The 18,541-nt window shown below is 42.8% G+C and overlaps 1 protein-coding gene across 1 annotated transcript in view; it reads right to left on the bottom strand.

The window, feature by feature from the left end:
• Positions 1–18,541, bottom strand: part of TSR1 (TSR1 ribosome maturation factor) — a 24,043-nt gene extending 5,502 nt beyond the window's left edge. The window contains exons 1-13 of the mRNA XM_075854155.1: positions 18,361–18,541; positions 17,302–17,405; positions 12,311–12,527; positions 12,063–12,197; positions 9,823–10,253; positions 8,617–8,773; positions 7,151–7,329; positions 4,872–5,071; positions 4,028–4,187; positions 2,254–2,364; positions 2,030–2,162; positions 1,762–1,878; positions 1,322–1,462 (exon numbers count right to left, since the gene is read on the bottom strand). Of these exons, the coding sequence (XP_075710270.1) occupies positions 1,322–1,462; positions 1,762–1,878; positions 2,030–2,162; positions 2,254–2,364; positions 4,028–4,187; positions 4,872–5,071; positions 7,151–7,329; positions 8,617–8,773; positions 9,823–10,253; positions 12,063–12,197; positions 12,311–12,527; positions 17,302–17,405; positions 18,361–18,475 (2,200 nt within the window). The 5' untranslated portion in view covers positions 18,476–18,541. The remainder of the gene's footprint in view (positions 1–1,321; positions 1,463–1,761; positions 1,879–2,029; positions 2,163–2,253; positions 2,365–4,027; positions 4,188–4,871; positions 5,072–7,150; positions 7,330–8,616; positions 8,774–9,822; positions 10,254–12,062; positions 12,198–12,310; positions 12,528–17,301; positions 17,406–18,360) is intronic.

Genomic DNA, 18,541 nt, shown 5'->3' with positions numbered 1-18,541 from the left:
GCGTTTTAAATTCTGTTTTTCTTACGGCGTTCACTGTGCGCTATAAATGACATTTGACTTTATTATGTGGGTCGCTACAATTACGGCGATACCATATGTATATAGGTTTTTTCTGTTTTGCAACGTTTGCACAATAAATTCACTTTTTATCAAATTTATTTTGGGTCACCATATTCTGAGCCTTCACCTTTATTTTTCAGTCCAAAAGGTTGAGTATGGGCTTGTTTTTTGTGGGACGGGTTGTAGTTTTTATTGGTACTATTTTGGGGTAAATGCGACTTTTTGATCACTTTTATTCCATAGTTTGGGAGGTGTGGTGGCCAAAAAATAGCAATTCTGGCATGGTTTATTTTGTGGTGTTCACCGTGCAGGAGAAACATTATAGTTTGGGTCGTTACGAACAAGGCGATACCAAATACGTGTACTTTTTCTAACTTTTTAGTTTTTTTACTATAATCTACTTATTATAGGAAAAAAGGCAGTATTTTCTTTTTATAAAAAAGTGTAAAAATAACTTTTTTTTACTTGTCACACTTTTTTTTTTACCTGCAGCACTGATCACTCCTAGAATACGTTACACAACCTACTTAGTGTAATGAATTCTAACTGTCATTGTGACATGACAGTCACTGACAGTAAGCCTATGGTCCTCAGACTTCCGTACATGGCAGACCAGGAGGCTGTTGTCTGGTCTCCGGTTGCCATGACATCCATCGGCAACCCCCACGATTGCATAGGACCTGCCGATGTGCTACAAACCCCTTAAATGCGGCGATCGCAATCATTCGCCGCATTTAAGGGGTTAATTGCCAAAATCAGCGGTGACTAACCGCTGATCGGCAACAGTGGAGTGTCCGCTGTCTGGGACAGCTGACTTCCCGGTGTACACGGTCACCGACTGTGTGCATCGAGAACGACTCAGTGACTTCCTGTCCGGCTGGTCCTCAAAGGCTTTTGTACATGGCAGACCCCGAGGCCATGCAAACCATCATCAAACCCCGCGATTTCATCGTGGGAGCTGCGAATGTGCTACAAACCCCTAAAATACGGCGATCGCAATCGATCGCCACATTTAGGGGGTTATTTTCCGAGATCAGAGGCAAAGGACCGCTGGCCAGCATCGGTGGAGTGTCAGCTGTCTGAGACAGCTGACCACATGGTTCCCGGTGCACCATGTCACCAACAGGGTGCACTAAGAACAACTCAGTAACTATACGTCCTCGTGCGGGAAGTAACCTACCACAACTACGTATAGTTACTGAGTGGTGTGGCTAGGGGATAAGTTAGGCCCACCCGAGGAGAAGATTATTTATCCACATACCTCTGTTGAAGAACATGTAGCGCACTACTGCAGTTTTTTTCAATATCTTAAGTGGGTGACCACTCAACACAGCCCTCTTGGTAACAATCCTGTCAGGATCCACACTCAGAAGATACCCAGTGGCAATCAGATCATGCATCCCTACAAAAAGGAAGAGATGCAGATATAAAAAAACAGCAAAGTGCAATACTGTGAAGGTACATAACGAACGTCTAATACTTCTGTGGGCTAAACCACTTGTCCTGCTCATACTAAGATTATGCAATTTCCTTATACCTTCTTTTCAGTTCCAATGTTTAATGGGGCATCACAAAAAAATGTGTGCTCCCTATAGTAAACATCGTTATTTTCATACAACCCTGCTAAAGGACTTTAAACCACGGCATAGGCGGAGCAAAGCATGGTATCTAAAGGGTTAAGAACCAACGCAATGAACTTACCGTTGCTGCGCTGCTTGAACATTAATACTGAGGCTTTAGGGAAAGTAATGGGGGCATAGGCTGTGACCACCACAGCTGCATCAGAAAGCAGGAACCGCTCAGATTTGTGTTTATCCGCTGAGGAGGAAAATCAAAGACTGATCACCAAATCCAATTTATAAAGAGAGAGGCCGTTTATGTTATATACGTAATACAGAGCCATAGCATATATCTTATCAGGACCGTATATACAATACAACGTAATTAACTGCTACTGGTAATTTCCTACCAGAAGTGTGCTGAGAGTAGAGCGGCGCTGCTCGGAAACGTCGAAAGCCACAGTGGAATATCATTTCTTCTTTAGCCTGCACTGGCTCAGTGTTGCCGGCATGTCTCCTCATCAACATGTTCACAACAGACATCTACCAAAGTAGAAGGAATACAGCTAAGTGACCGGCTTTCTAAATAAAACATTGTATTTATTTTTTGTATTGGGACGGCAAAAGTCCTCACCTTTTGTTCATGAGGAAGAAGTGAATAGAGAACAAGTGGCGGCCCCTGTTTGAATTGTTCCAACACAGAGACTGGTACTCCAGTAATATGCACCGTGACATACCAGCCAACCTACAACACCAAAAGAAAACAAAATCCTCCAATATTTATGCTTATGTAGTACGACAAATGCTTTTAATAAAGGGAACGCGGCCATTCATCGTTTACCAGGCGCAGCATTTTGTTGTGTTGGTGCCTGGCATTGCAGCCCAGTCCTGTTTACTTAACCCCATAATGAAAAGGCCTTCATGACCAGCTCCATTTTTCAGTTTTTGCTTCTCTGCCTTTCAGCAGCTGTAACTTGTTTAATTTTTCATTGATGTGGTTGTATAAGGCCTTGATAAAAGACGTTGCTGTAGACAAAGCACCCGCACAACCTGCCATCAAAAGACGCTGGGCGGTCGTTTGAGGGGTTTTCCGAGATAAAATGACTTAATGCTTGTAATTTATTCACGTAAATACATTTGTAACATACTTACATTTTCCAAATTGGCGCCGTATCCAGATGCTGCCGTGGGGTACTTGATGGGTGACGTCACTCTGGCCGTTGTGTTGATCTTCAATTCTTTTCTGGGTATACGACACGTTACTTGCGACGTGCCATGTACAGGCTGTTTTGTTGTACAGCCCGCAAAGTGCATGCGCAGTCCCTGCTGTTCTCGAGATAGCAGGGACCGCGCATTCACGTTACAGGCGGTACAACTGAACAAACCATACACGGCACATCCCAAGTGATGTGTCGTATACCCGGAAGGGAATTAAAGATCAACACAGCGGCCAGAGAGTGACATCACCCGTCATGTACCCCACAGTAGCATCTGGAAATGGGGCCGATTTGGAAAATGTAAGTATGTTACAAATGTATTTACATTAAATTACAAACATTAACAGTCATTTTATCTCGAAAAACCCCTTTAAGGAGTTAAATGGGACTGGGCTGCAGTACCAGGCACAAACACTACCAAGTGTACAGCACTGTGCCTGGTAAACAATGAAGGGGAGCGCCATGGCCCCTACAGTCAGCTGATCGGCAGGGGTGCTGGGAGTCAGACCCCCACTAATCTGAGATTTGTGGCCTGACCTATTGATTAGCCATAAATATTACAGTCCCAGAAAACCCGCTTTAACTCATTTTGTTGTTGGCCTTAACGGTCATTCAGAATGAGGAGCGCTGCCAACCACAGAGAGCAGCAAACATCTAAGTGGCAGTCAGCGATGGCCCTGCAGTCAAGGTAAACAGCGGAATTAAAACACCTCTTTATAAGGGGTTGGCCACTTTACTGCTTATATAGACCAATGTATGTTAAAGATAATTAATATGCTACTTACTAATCTGCTTTTTTTTAAGTTGTGTCCCTTTTTCTATATTTTGAAGTCACGCCCAGCCTTATGTCTAGTCTGGACGGCGCGCCTGTCCATAAAATACCTACGGATGGAGGGGCATGTGGGAGACGTGTCATTCAGCCTACTCTATAGTAACACACTGCGCACAAAAATGTAAAAAAAGAAATTTAAAAAAAAAATAAAAAATAAAAAATAATCGAACACCGGCGCAGGTAAATTACGTGCATCGTCACATGCCCCTTCATCTGCAGCCATCTTAAGGACAGAAAACTGGTCAAGCAAAGGGGCGTGACTTCAGAAACTGAAAACAGGACCCAACTTCAAAAAAAAGATTTTAGTAAGTAGCATACAATGATTAGCATACATTGTTACACTTTAACCCATCAATTACCATGGCGCCTTCATTCTCCTCCTCTAATTCTCTGAAGATACGTTTCCTGGTCCTGAAAAAGTCATGAAACTGGAAGATGCGAGCGTAATCTCTGGGAAGATTTTCCTTAGGATCCCATGGTGACGTGCGGAAGCTCTTCAAACCACGATACTTCTGAAACCTGAAGATTAGAGATAAGAGTTGAAAAGTAAAAAAAACCCTGGACGAAGGCATCTGCCAAAACACGCGTCGGGCATTGGCGTCTCCTCTATGCGGGATTATGAACCTTGGTCTGTACCCTCATCCATACAGGCATGTGTTATAACCCTTTTAGGGCTGTGTGCAACCTTTGTTGTATGGCCCTGATGATTTGCTGCTGATGTGCGTTACATTTACATACACCCTAGTGGTTTGTACATACTATAGCACTTTACATTGCACGTAGCACTTTAATACGCACTGTCCATTTATTGCATGCTAGGCGTAACCAGCGCATTTCTGATAGACTTTGATTTCATATGCCTCTATCACATATGTTCATACCCTGATCTCACTTTAGTATGTCCTGCATAGGTGGACGCCTTTTTTCATTGTATGACTTATCTTTTTAACATGTTTGTATCTGTCTGTTAGTAAAATGAATTTCTATATTTATTACGTTTGTGCTAGTATTTGACCTTGGTGACTTGGTGATTTGACCGAAAACAATGTTATACAATCTTAACAAAACTTTGTTTATTACATATTATCAGCTAGTACATACACAGCCCATTAGCTCTTCATGTGCACAAATTAGTTGTGGGAGTTGAAAAGTAGCGAGATTCTGACTGATGACTGACTGGACAAATTGACACCACCACCTTACCGGATCCTAGCCAGCTGATTTCGTGGGGTGTCCACCTCATCTGGGAAGATCTCATCCTGTCGCTGCAATTTATATTTCTCCAGCATCTGTTCTTCCTCTGCTTCATCCAGATCTCCATCATATTTATCGTCTCGAGTGCTGTCTGGAATAGTGACTGTCTCACTCTCATCATCTGGCTCTTCAGCAGCACCTTCCTCTTCCTGACAACATAACACAATGTAATCCCATTGAACTATAACAAATTAATTATAGTTTCATAGCTCTGACAATACCAATATAGGTATTCTAATGGAGCCCCCACATCAGGCGTAAAAAGAGGGAAGGTGCAAAACAACCCTATCACACTAGTGGGAACAGGAAGAACCAAATGGTCAATAATCCAAGCCATTATGGGGACAACTTCAATTTTTGTTCTTTTAAAAAGGTCATTTACTTTAAAAAAAAAACCTCCGCCACTTTTAAAAAAAAAAGTGTTCGGCGATTAATGTAAAGGCGCGTAGTCACCATGGCATGGTAAATTTATGCCAGAAAACTGGCGTAGATTATACACAAATCTACGCCAGGTCATAGGTGAAGTAGATTCGATTTTCTGGGGCATGGACAGCCAGAGATGTGCCTAATTTATTAAGAGGCGTGCGCCTCTTAATAAAGAAGGTACGTCTTGCTACAACTTTTTTCAGATCAGAGAATGGCATATGAAATGCCAGTCTTAATAAATTGCATCAACAAGACTTAATTTTAATAAGCGGATTGAGAGAGTACTGCTCAGCCAATCATACATGTTAAGCTCTATGGAGATGGGAGGAAGGAGTAACTGCCAGACACCTCCAGCACCACTTATGTTAGAGGCAACAAAAAAGGAAGGTGGAGGAGATCAACCATCTAATATCTTCAGGCCAACTCTCGCCTTAGCACTGACATTGGTGTAAAGCTTTGGCTATCAGGGTGGATTTTTCTGTTTCCACTGAAAAAAAAAAAAGTGCTGCCAGAGCTGCTCATCTACTGAGGCAGTGAAACAACCTGCCTATTCTGAGGAGTCAGGCATGGAAGTTGATGGAGTCGAGGGACAGTTTGATCGAATGGTTTCAGGGCTACAGACATAAGGAATGTCGGATTTATGCCACTCCCCCGATAAACACAATCACGGGTTTATCTAGCTTTAGTGGCAAAAACAATATAGGTTCCCACACATTTCAGTACAGACATCTGCAAAGTTTTCAGATTTCTTATATCAGCAGTAGAATTCTGCATTAAGCCATTAATTCTTAGTTAATAGAGGTGGGGGTCCCCTGTTCAGGATCATCATCTCTTGGCCAGAGCAAAGAGCATCTCTCCCTCCAGAGGATCTGTCCTGCATTACACAGACAACCCATTGATTTGAATGGGCACTGTGCAATGCTTAGTTTCCCCTGTGGTGGCGCTGCAGGGAAATTGAACACTTACTGCAAGAATTCCCCACACAACAGCTGATCGCTGGGGGTTCCAGCAGGGGGACTCCTTGTTATCTGCATATTATTATGGGTCCTTTCTAACACGCCAAAGCAGACAACCCCTTTAAAGAGGTATTCCCAGAATCAACAATTATCACCTATCCACAACCTAACCAGGAAGGGGGCGGTGCGGTAAAGAGGATATGAGGGTTTTCGCGATCGGTGGGGCCCCCAGCAATAAGATAATTATCACCTATAATTTCGGTAGGTGATAATTGTGGATTCTGGGAATGCTTTTTTAAGTATTCTATAGGGCTAAAGAAAAAAAACCTTTAACATCTACTGATTAGGGGCAGGCTGCAACCTTCTGTCAGTAGGACAACTGAACATGTCTGCTGCGTTTCTCAAAATACCTCCTAGCACGACTGCTTTATCTAAAATATATGCAAGGCTTCGTTCACATCTGCGTTGGGGTCCCGTTCGGAAGTTCTGTCGGAGGTTTCCGTCAGAACGGGACCCTGAACAGACACGAACGGAAACCAGAGGTGATTTCAATGGTGACGGATCCGGTGCCCATGGTTAACGTTTGTCTCTAAGGTGCACCATTTCCGTCGTTTTACTGGAAGCAATAGCGTAGTCGACCATGGGCACCGGATCAGTCACCATTGTAATCAATGGTGATGGAAACGGAAACCTCTTGTGCCAGTTTGTGTCTGTTCAGGGTCCCGTTCTGACGGAAACTTCCGACGGAACGTCAGAACGGGACTCCAACGTAGATGTGAACGAAGCCTAACCATTACTCCTTAAGTTATTATTTATATAGTTGTGAATGTGCTATAAATGATTCACCTCCTCAGAAAACGCTTCATCCATAGCGTTTTCCTGATCATCATCCATGTCATCATCATCCATGTCATCATCTTCGCTATCTCCTTCTCCAGCACTTTCCTCATCATCCAAGATCCATGCTGCCTGGTAAGTGGACGTACCTTTGGGAACCTTTTTTATAACTTTCACTTTCAAGAAATCTATTTGAAAAGTTAAAAATATAAAACCAGAGAGGTTAAAAAAAAAAAGCAAAATGTGAAGTGGAGATTCTACCTAAAACAGGGGTGCACAATTTGCAGCCCATGGGCCACATATGGCCCGCAGTGCTGTTCTGTACAGCGCCAGTCATCTTTGGCACCCCTAGTTGGGGACTCCTCTCTGCTCAGATGGGACAGAGAAGAGGTGGCTACACATGAATGCGGCTCTCTATTGTAGTTTATGGAGTAAATCCCATAAACTACAATGAACCGAACGGGAGCAGAGGATCCACATTCTCCCGATAAAATGAAGTTCCAGAAGTGGAATCCCCAACAGAAATTTGTGGCATAAAGTGTCGATATGTTTCAGATGGTAATACCCTTTAGCTTGTATTGCAGCGCTTCGCAATGGTACAATCTGACCATGTGGCCCTCGAACTAAGAGCCTCTTACACTACCGGAATGTCTGCCAGGTTTACAGCAGCTGTATTGTGCCGACTGTATTTGTGTGTTCCATTGCGGGTCTCTTATTACCCAAATTTTTCTTACTCTTAGAGGGGTTATCCCACCAAAAGTATTGAAAAAACAAAAATCAACCCACTAAGTAAAATTAACACTTTTTCTAACAAAAATGCTTTTAAAAAAATTATTGTAGAAAAAACATAACATACATTGGTGTCAGAGGTAGCGCCCTGTATGGTTTCTGGTATCCCAGCTTTCTGTGTACACCTTCCGTAGCCCCCACTGGACTTTTCAGTGCAGCAGCCAGTTTTTCCTATTGCACTTGTCAGTTGAAAACCAGAAACTGACAAGTGGAGCTTTTAGCAGATAAGGAAAATAGATTTTAGCAGCGCTGTGTGCGAATACCAGCAGGGGCTCTAAAAAAAACAAAAAACGTATTGCTGGGGCTGCAGAAGCACTGGGACTACTATTCTATCTGTGGAGGTAGACAACAGGGGGGCAATGCACTACTGGGAGTTCATGCGTCAGTGCAATCCCGTCGGGGATGCTGCTGCCCGCAGACACTGCTCTGAACACAGGACGACTAATAAGTAAATTGCTTGGAAATTTATTTTTAACAGTGATTTGGGGTTAAAAATACTAAAGGTTTGCGAAGTTTTTTTTTTTTAGGGGTTTCGTAGTTAACCCCATTAAAGACAGTGGTTCAGGTACTATAAAGCACATAATGCAGTTCCATCATAACGTTGCTATAGTGGTTCCTAATATGGAAATTCATTTGAAAGACCCTTGATAAAGCCCTAAGCAAATCACATGCTAGAAAAGATTTACCCTCTGCTTCCTTGAGTTCTTCTTCAGTAGGCCAGGTTTGCTCGCCTTCCATAGGATCAGGAACTACCTCAGACTGCAAAGACTCTTGTACAGATGGCTCAGCCTTCATCAGAAGCTTCACATCCTCTTCCATCTCTGCAGAGTTTCGCGGTTCATCCTGCACAAATAGTTGATCACATTTATTAATACAATTGTACAGTCCACGGAGCATTAAAGGTGTTATACGATCGAGATTTCCAATATATCCACAGGATATGTCATAAATGTCAGCTAGCTGAGGATCCCACCTCAGGGACTTGCATCTATCTCTAGATCGGGGCCCCCCTAAACCCTGTTATACCGCTTTGTGTTGCGGCTGAAGCGCGTGATTCCCGACCATGAAGAAGAAAATAGTGCAGCTCACTGAGCTACGCAGTTTCCGTAACTTCCATAGTAGTGAATGGCAGTTACGGAAGCAGCGTAGAACTCGAGCAACCACCATTCAGTTCTATGGGACTTACGGAAACAGCGTAGCTCGGCAAACTACGCTGTTTTATTCTTCAGGTCGGGAATATCACGCTTCAGCCGTAACACAGAGCGGTATAACAGGGTTTAAGGGGCCCGTTCTAGAGATCGGTGCGGGTCACAGAGGTGGGACCCGCAGCTATCTGACATTTATAACATTCTGTGGATAGATCATAAATCTCCTTGATAGTAAAACCCCTTTAATTGCATAAACTAATTCTGCTTTTTATTATAAACTCAATATAACCATTTCACTTAAATTGGAGAAAAACACTAAAACAGAAGTCTTAATAAGGATATGAAACAAAGTATCTGGGGAATATTTGCATTAGTTTGCTAATGTTTTGTCTACCTTACATTAAAACTATATAAAAGTTAAATGGGTTTTCTGACCCCTTACAAAAATGTTTCAAAAGCTGCTAAATTGCCAAAAAAAACAAAAAAAAAATCTGTGAAATACTTTTTAAATCCGACAATGTTCCTATCGTGCGCCAAGGGTCATCCATAGTGACATCACCTCTGCAGCCATTGAATGGCTACGAAGGTCTATTGTCCAAGGACAAAATGTTACCAGCAGCACGGAAAGAGCGGCAAGTGTGTTAGTCAGTTGGAAAACCCCCTTTAAGAACTTATGACGTTTCCATGTGTTTCAGAACACTTGTTTTAATTTCTTGCTATTACAAGGTAGTCACTATTACATACCGCCATTTCCACATCCTGTCCCTTTTTGACCTTGGTATTGTGGACTCGTGGGTTCAGTGGATAAGGGTCAAGAGGGGCATCAATCTGAGTCATCTGAAAGTCACCATGGCCAACAATATGAATCAATCTGTTAACATTGAGATCCTGACCCCGGATATAACCAGACACTTTCAATGTGCCAATCAGACCACTCTCATCAGATGGCTGAAAATCTGCTCGGTGTGCCAGCATATAACAACGCCTGTCTCTGAACGCCAAGTGTCTCTGTTTCTGGGTGGACATTTGCCTCAAGAGCAAAGAAGCTTCTTGTGCTGTATCCAAGTGAAACAGCTTTGCATCCGGAAATCTCTTCTCCATCAGCTTACTCAGCTGTTTCTTCGTGTCATTTCTTTTCTTTATCGGGATCTCATTCATACCCTGCACAGCAAGAGCTAGAACAGGAAAAGAAAAACATCATATCGTCAATTATAGTGTGTGAAAGTAACGCAAATACTTTATAGAGAAGACCAGAACAATCTGAGGAGCAAAACCAACCAAATCCCACGCGGTACCGGGCAAAATAGATCTAGTAGTTGCACAGAGGTGGTGGAATGACCCACATGCAACTAGAGTTGATACTTCGGCTATCGCTGAGTTAATTATTTCGTGGTCACTGAATTACCAGAATAAAGCTTTATTCTAAAATAGAAAAAAAAAAAAAAAAAAAAAAAAATAATCACATTATACCCCTTACCCATATATTTTATGACTGAAGACACCCAGCACATTGTGAAAATGTTACCCAGCACTTTAAACTCATGGGTACTTTTAGGCAATTTTGCATCAAAGTAACGTTTAAAAAAAATAAAAGCATAAAAATGTATGTATGTGGCTAAAAGTTGAACCCAAGCACAGCCTGAAATACAAAACACCCTCTAAAAATAAAAGTGCAAGATGCCATGTCCATATCAAATCACCAGAACTGTAAAGAGCCAAAAACCTCGGTGATACTGATGCCGGTAAACGTCCTAGTCAAAGAGTCACGAATAGTCTGATTAGGTGCAACTGCACATCTTCTCCCACCTGTCGGGCTTATTCAGACGAACATGTGATGGACGTTTATTTATTTATTTTTTAACGGCCGTCACACGGCAACTCAATGGGTGCGTGAAAATCACACGCAGCACACGGATTCGTGCAACAGTAGATCAAGAAATGAATGGAAAAATAAAACCACCTCCTTAATTTCTTTTTCTAAACCTCAAAACCGCAAGTCATAAGGATGGCATATGCGCGAAAATCACGCAGCCACACAGCAAACACTTATGACACATGGAACTGCAACGCGCAAAAAACGTTGCGTTTTTTGTGCGCGCAAAACGCACACGTTCGTGTGAATATCGCCTTAGGGTGAGAACATGCCGCCAAAACCATGCCAACATGGTGGCCAATTGGACATGATTCGGCCGGTAATACTACAGTTTTACAGACTAAATTGTGTGCCAATTCGTCACCCATGCGTGGTTTCATCCACCTGTGGCAGCCACGCCATGTGTTCTCACCCTTAGTAGAAAACAGCCACCCCAAAAAAATGTGAGAGCGCACATATACTCTCTCTCTAATTGGCTAAGATAGGACTGATAACATATACAAGAGTTCCTGTATCCCTTCCTGGGGTTCACTGGGAGGCTGTGATCTTTCTTCCTGCTGTCACTCGCAGTCCCCCCCTCTTCCCTTACACACACAAACCCATTAAGAAACACTTTGTAACCTGCTCCTCGACTTCAAACGAGTGCACCCCAAGTATTGCATCTAGACCTCTGATCGGGACTAGGGTTCAACAAAAAGGGGGCAAAATATTTCCTATGCATGAGTGACAGAACTGAAGGTGCTCTAGACTTGCTAAAACGTTCTAACAGAATGCAGTCATATATAGCATTGACTTTGTGCTCGCTTTATACTTTAATGCCATTGTACGCAGGGAGAGAAACTTATCAAAGAAAAGTGATTCAGTTGCCCATAGAAACCAGATTGCTGCTTTGGGCAACTACATTACTTTTCCTTTGAACTATTTTAGATAAATCTCTGTGTCCAGAGTCTCCTTGGCACAAAACGTATAAATATGTATACAGCTAAACAGCACCGTCCATAGCATAGAAAAAACAATAATATATTTAAAATATTCAGCTGTAAAATAGAAATACAAAGTGCGTTGAAAAAACCTGGTATAAGACCTACTAGACACAAACAGAATCTCTTACCAAAACTCGGGAGGCCCTGGGCAAACAGGCACGAGAGGCAGTAATCCCCATAACTGTCCCATCCTTCCTGGGGGTCTAAGACAAACAGAAGGGTATCCGCCACTTTGGCCAGATCCAGCAGAGAATGCAGATCATCTATAAACCAAAGAGAGAGTCAAGGGGACAGCAGACATTAGTGAGGCATTTATGAGATACCAAAACAGAATTGTAGGTCTTTATCAACGACCCACTTTGGAGTTTGGTCTTACCCTTGTTGGCCTGAACAAAACGCCATCGCTGCTTCATCTTAGGACACACAAGAGCAAACTTGCCACTCTTGGCGTCATCTTCATGTAGTATAACACCCTCATGGCTCTGGACCAGATTCAAGAGGCTATTCATAACCACACCACCATGGAGGGGAACCACTACAACAAGGTGTGGGGGGCCATCTTTGCTACCCAAGTTGCGCTTCGCTGTGAGCACCTGTATGGGGTAAAAATTAAGACATGTTATTAAGTAAATGATTCACACACAGCGATGGCCAGTAAGCAATATTGTCCTGTGCATTTCTTTTTGATGCAGCATGTAAACTTGTATTGTACTGTACATGGCATAATCAACACTTATGTGGCCTTGCTATGGAGTGACCCTAATATTTTTGGGCCATTGCAAAGCAATACTGGCTGGGGTGATATACGCAAAACTTGCAGTGATTTACACGTCTCCCACATTCATTTAAAGAGCCAACACGATTAAAGGGGTATTCTGGTTACAACAACTTACCCCCTGTCCTTAGGGTAAGGGGTAACTTGCTGATCGGTGGATGTCCAACAGCTCGAACCCCCACCGTTTACGAGAATGGGGAGCCCGAAGTTGCCCGTACCCCAAGTTTGAACCAAGCGGCAGTTCGTTCATGCGCACTGCCGTTCCATTCATTCACTATGGGAGCGGCAGAGATAGGAGAGTGCGGTGTTGAGCTTTTTCCGGCGCTGCCATAGAAAATGAAAATATAGAGGCAGTGCACATGAGCGACATGCCGCTCGGTTCAAACTTGGGATTTCGGGCAACTTCGGGCTCCCTGTTCTCGTGGACGGTGGGGTTTCAAAAGCCTATTTTTTCAGGGACCAGTTAAGTTCTGAAGTGGCTTTGAGGGCCTTATATTTTAGAAAGTCCCCATAAATCACCCCATTTTGAAAACGGCACCCCTCAAAGTATCCAAAACAGCATTCAGAAAGTGTTTTAACCCTTTAGGCGTTTCACAGGAATTAAAGCAAAGTAGATGTGAAATTTACAAATGTCATTTTTTTTTTCAAAAATTCATTTGTAATAAAAAAAAATCTGTACCACAGAAGGTTTTACCATAGAAATACAACTCAATATCTATTGCCCAGATTCTGCAGTTTTTAGAAATATCCCACATGTGGCCCTAGTGCAGTAATGGACCGAAACACCGGCCTCAGAAGCAAAGGAGCACCTAGAGGATTTTGGGGCCTCCTTTTTCTAGAATATATTTTAGGCACCATGTCAGGTTTGAATAGGTCTTATGGTACAAAAACAGTAAAGACCCCCCCAAAAGTGACCCCATTTGGGAAACTAGACCCCTCAAGTAATTTAACTATGGGTATAGTTAGCATTTTGAACCCACAGTTTTTTTGCTAAATTTATTTGAATTAGTATGTGAAGATGAAAATCTACTTTTTTTGTGAAAAAACATAGAAATTTTAAATTTTTACAAGGAATAAAAGTAGAAAAACACCCCAACATATGTAAAGCAATTTCTTCCGATTATGGTAATACCCCATATGTGGTAATAAACTGCTGTTTGGACCCACAGCAAGCCTCAGAAGAGAAGGAGCGACATTTGGATTTTGGATTTCTGATTTTGCTGGAATAGTTTTCAGTGCCGTGTCGCGTTTGCAATGCACTGGAGGGATGAAAACAGCGGAAACCCCCCAAAAGTGACCCCATTTTGAAAACTACACCCCTCAAGGAATTTTTCTAGGGGTAAAGTTAGCATTTTGACCCCACAGTTGTTTTGCTGAAGTCATTGGAATTAGTCTGTAAAGGTAAAAATCGACTTTTTTTATGTAAGAACTTAGAAATTTTTAATTTTTACAAGGAATAAAAGAGAAAAAGCACCTCAACATTTGTAAAACAATTTCTCCTGATTACGTAAATACCCCATATGTGGTAATAAACTACTGTTTGGACCCACACCGGGGCTTAGAAGGGAAGGGGCACCACTTGGCTTTTGGAGCTCAAATTTAGCTGGAATAGTTTTTGGGTGTCATGTCGAATTTGCAAAGCCACTGAGAGACCGAAACAGTGGAAGCCCCCCAAAAGTAACCCCATTTGGGAAACTACGCCACTTAAGGAATCTATCTAGGGGTATAGTGAGCATTTAGGCCCCACACGTCTTTTGCAGAATTTATTAGAATTAGGCCGTGAAAATTAATATCAACATTATTTCCACTAAAATGTTGCATTTTTTCAATTTCACAAAGGATAAAGGAGAAAATGCACCCCAACATTTGTAAAGCAATTTCTCCCGAGTACGGCAATACCCCACATGTGGTCACAAATGGTTTTTCATTAGAAAGTAATTAACCCTTTCCGAACCGATTCATGTTTTTCGTTTTCGTTTTTCCTCCCCGCTTTCCGAGAGCCACAACTTTTTTATTTTTCTGTCAATAGAGCGGTGTGGGGGCTTATTTTTTGCGGGACGAGCTGTAGTTTTTATTGTTATTTTTAGTACATAAGACTTTTTGAGCACTTTTTATCACATTTTTTGGTGACCAAAAAACTGCGATTTTGCCGTTTAAAATTCTTTATTTTTCACGGTGTTCACCGTGCGAGTTCAATAATTGTATATTGTAATAGCTTGGACTTTTACGGACGCAGCGATACCAATTTTGTGTATTTTTTTACATTACTTTAGAGAAAAAATGTGAAAAGGGTTTCTTTTTGGACTTTAAATATTTATTAAATTTTTTCCACTGATAATAACTATTTACTTTTGTTTTTACATATTTTATTAGTCCCCCTGGGAGACTTGAACCAGCAATCATTAGATCACTGGTAGAATACACTGCAATGCTAATGTATTGCAGTATATTGTCATTTTTACAGGCTCCTATAACAGCGTGTTCGCTATTTCTGTCCGTCAGTCCCGGGTATCAGCTGTAACACACAGCTGACACCCGTATGGCGCGGGCTCAGCGCGTGAGACGCTCCATATATCACCCCCCACACCACGACATGCTATTAAGTCATGGTGCACGATTGGTTTAATGCGCAGCGGATGGTGCAGAGTGAAAATTAAAATTTTCCACTGATGTGCCATTTTAGTGGACTAGATGTTGTGCCCAGTTTGTGCCACAAATACCTCATAAAATATTAACCGGGTTCTCCAGGGTATGCCGATGCCATATTGGTGGACGTAAATGGCTGTTTGGGCACGTTGCAGGGCTCAGAAGGGAGGGAGCGGCATTTAGCTTTTGGAGCGCAGATTTTGCTTGGCAGTTCTGTTTGGCGTTTTGCTGGTATTTCAGTTTATAATGTGGGGGCACATGTAGGCTGGGCAGAGTACATCAGGGGCATAATAAGAGTGTATAATAATGGGGTAAATAAATAATAATCCGCAGACATGTGGTCGCTCTCGCACTTATAAATGGCGCCCAATCTTATCCGCTTTTGGAACGCTCTGCACATTTTGCATCGCCATAATCTGGGAGCCGGAACTTTTTTTATTTTTTCACCACCGGAGCCGTGTGAGGGCTTATTTGTTGCGGGACAATCTGTACTTTTCATTGGTACCATTTTGGGGTACGTGCGATTTTGTTGATCACTTTTTATTCCATTTTTCAGCAAGCCAGGTGACCAAAAACCATCAATTCTGACAATGATTTTTATTTATTTTTTACAGCGTTCACCCTGCGCTATAAATGACTATTATACTTTATTCTGCGGGTCGGTACGATTACGGCGATACCATATGTATATAGGTTTTTTTATGTTTTGCAGCGTTTGCGCAATAAAATAACTTATTTAGAAAATAAATTATTTTTGTGTCACCATATTCTGAGAGCCGTAACTTTTTTATTTTTTAGTCACAAAAGCTGTGTAAGGGCTTGTTTTTTGCGGGACGGGTTGTAGTTTGTATCGGTACTATTTTGGCGTGCATGCGACTTTTTGATCACTTTTTATTGTATATTTTGGGAGGGTTGGTAACCAAAAAAATAGTGATTCTCGCTTTGTTTTTCATTTATTTTTTTTGCAGTGTTCACCGTGCGGGAAAAATAATACTATAGTTTTATAGTTGGGGTCGTTACGAACGCGGTGATACCAAATATGTGGACTTTTTTTTTTACGCGTTCATTTTTTTCCCTATAATAAAAGACTTATTATAGGAAAAAAAAAATCAGTTCTTGTTTATATCACTTATAACTAAATAAAACATTTTTATTCTTTTTTTTACTTTTTTCACTTGTCCCACTAGGGGACACTTAGACTTGCAGCTTTGATCGCTGCTGGAATACATTACACTACCTACGTAGTGTAATGTATTCTAACTATCATTGTGACGTGACAGTCACACTGACAGGAAGCCTACGACGACCACCCTCCGGCTGGTCCTCATAGGCTTCTGTACATGGCAGCCCGGAAGCCATTTTCTGGCGTCCGGTTGCCATGGGTACCATCGCCAGCCCCCGTGATTTCACATGGGGGCTGCCGATCGGCGCTAAAATCCTTCGATGTGGCGATCGGAATCGACAGCCGCATCGAAAGGGGTTAACTGCCGAAATCAGCGGCGATGGGCCGCTGATCGGCAACGGGGAATGCAGGGCAGACGCCCTGCACAGTTACCCGCCGCTGCGGTGAAGCGCCGCGCGGCGGTTAACTGTCAAAGCACAGACGTAACTGCACGTCAATGTGAGGGAACTTACTGCACACATTGACGTGTAGTTACGTCAAGGTGCGGGAAGGGGTTAAGGTCTCATGCACACAGCACGGAAGCTGTACAACGACACAGAGTCCAGCTCTGTAGGAGATTCTGTTTGCAACTGTATAATACGCAGACCGGTGCCGTATGTACAGAGCAATGCTCCCCTCAAAGCAATGTCTGTAGGGGAGAAAAGCTCCATACAAAGGACATCTAATGAAGGAGGTACAGTAAAGGCTGCATGCACTTCTTTACGGAGCGTAATACGGCTGTGTGCACGAGGCCTTAGACCGGTAATACATCTGATATACTCACAGCATCTTTCCTGTGTCTGCGGATCTGGTTGGCTTTATGTCTCCTGTCCAGCTTGCTCAAATCTTTTCTTATTTTTTTGCTGAGAACTTTCACAGGTACTCGTCCTAATTCAGATTAAAAAAAAAATAGGAATTTAGCTCATATCACAGGCATGATGAAGAAAGCAAATCAAATTGATGTGAAGGAGTCCTACGCAACGTTTGCAATACGATGGGACATGGCACGCAACGTCATGTGCCACGGAATGACAACACACCTGCCGTTGACTACCATGCTGCACTCAACAGAAGTCAATGGAGGCCGACACGGGCAATGCAGGAACATGGTCAAAGATGCCACACGATAGACCACGTCATGAAAGGCGTCGCAGCACTTATGTGGCGTACTTTAAGGGGGGGGGGGGGGAGAATAGCAGCACAGCACCTTTACACCCAGCTTCACATAGAAGAAATCAACATGTAATACCAGCTGGCCATTTCGGTCATTGTCGGGTGCAGCCCTTGGGAAGTTGTTCTTGCCAAACAGATCTGCATTCCATAAATAGAAGCCCAGACATGGCCACAGATCAAGACGGACAGCGATCACGTCCAGCGCGACAACCTTCACTGATCGACCATAGACCGCAAGTAGTTCAGAAAACGGCTAGCTGAAATTATTAACGTATGGCTACATTACATGGCGATTTTTTCTGTCCAATGAGCGCATTATAGCGCCATAGAACATCACAAAAACCGTGTACGCTGAACTTAAACACGCAACTGTGGCTCCATTGGAGTGGAAGTGGATTTCACACATTATTTGTTTAAAGAGAACGTCACACCTTCCATGTTTTATATTAAAGGGGGAGTTCACTGTGAAGAAGACAGAACTTCATTTCATATTACAAAGTTAATTTAAAAAAAAATAAAATAAAAAAAATAAAAGTTATTTCAATGTGCGCAAAACAGATGACAGTCGCACTCCACACTGCAGACACGGCGCTGTGGAGGAGCCGGGCAGCACACGTGGAGAACACATGGAGGAGCCGGGCTCGGGAGTCACGTCGCACACTCTTCTCACCTTTATTTTCACGATCCTGCGCCCCGCGAGCTCGATGCCGACCCGTCTTGTGCGGCTTATTCTGCTGTTTCAAAGTTCCGGGCCGGTGTACAGCCTGCTGCTCGCCCGCCGCCATGATTACCGAAGCTCCCAGCCTGCTCTCTGGGACATTGCAGTACTGGAGAACCCGCCCAACTCAGGG

This window comes from Rhinoderma darwinii, chromosome 2 (genome assembly GCF_050947455.1).
Source record: "Rhinoderma darwinii isolate aRhiDar2 chromosome 2, aRhiDar2.hap1, whole genome shotgun sequence".
Taxonomy (NCBI): Eukaryota; Metazoa; Chordata; class Amphibia; order Anura; family Rhinodermatidae; genus Rhinoderma; species Rhinoderma darwinii.
The sequence above is the reverse complement of the archived record's forward strand: the minus strand, read 5'-3'. Positions and strand labels throughout refer to the sequence as shown.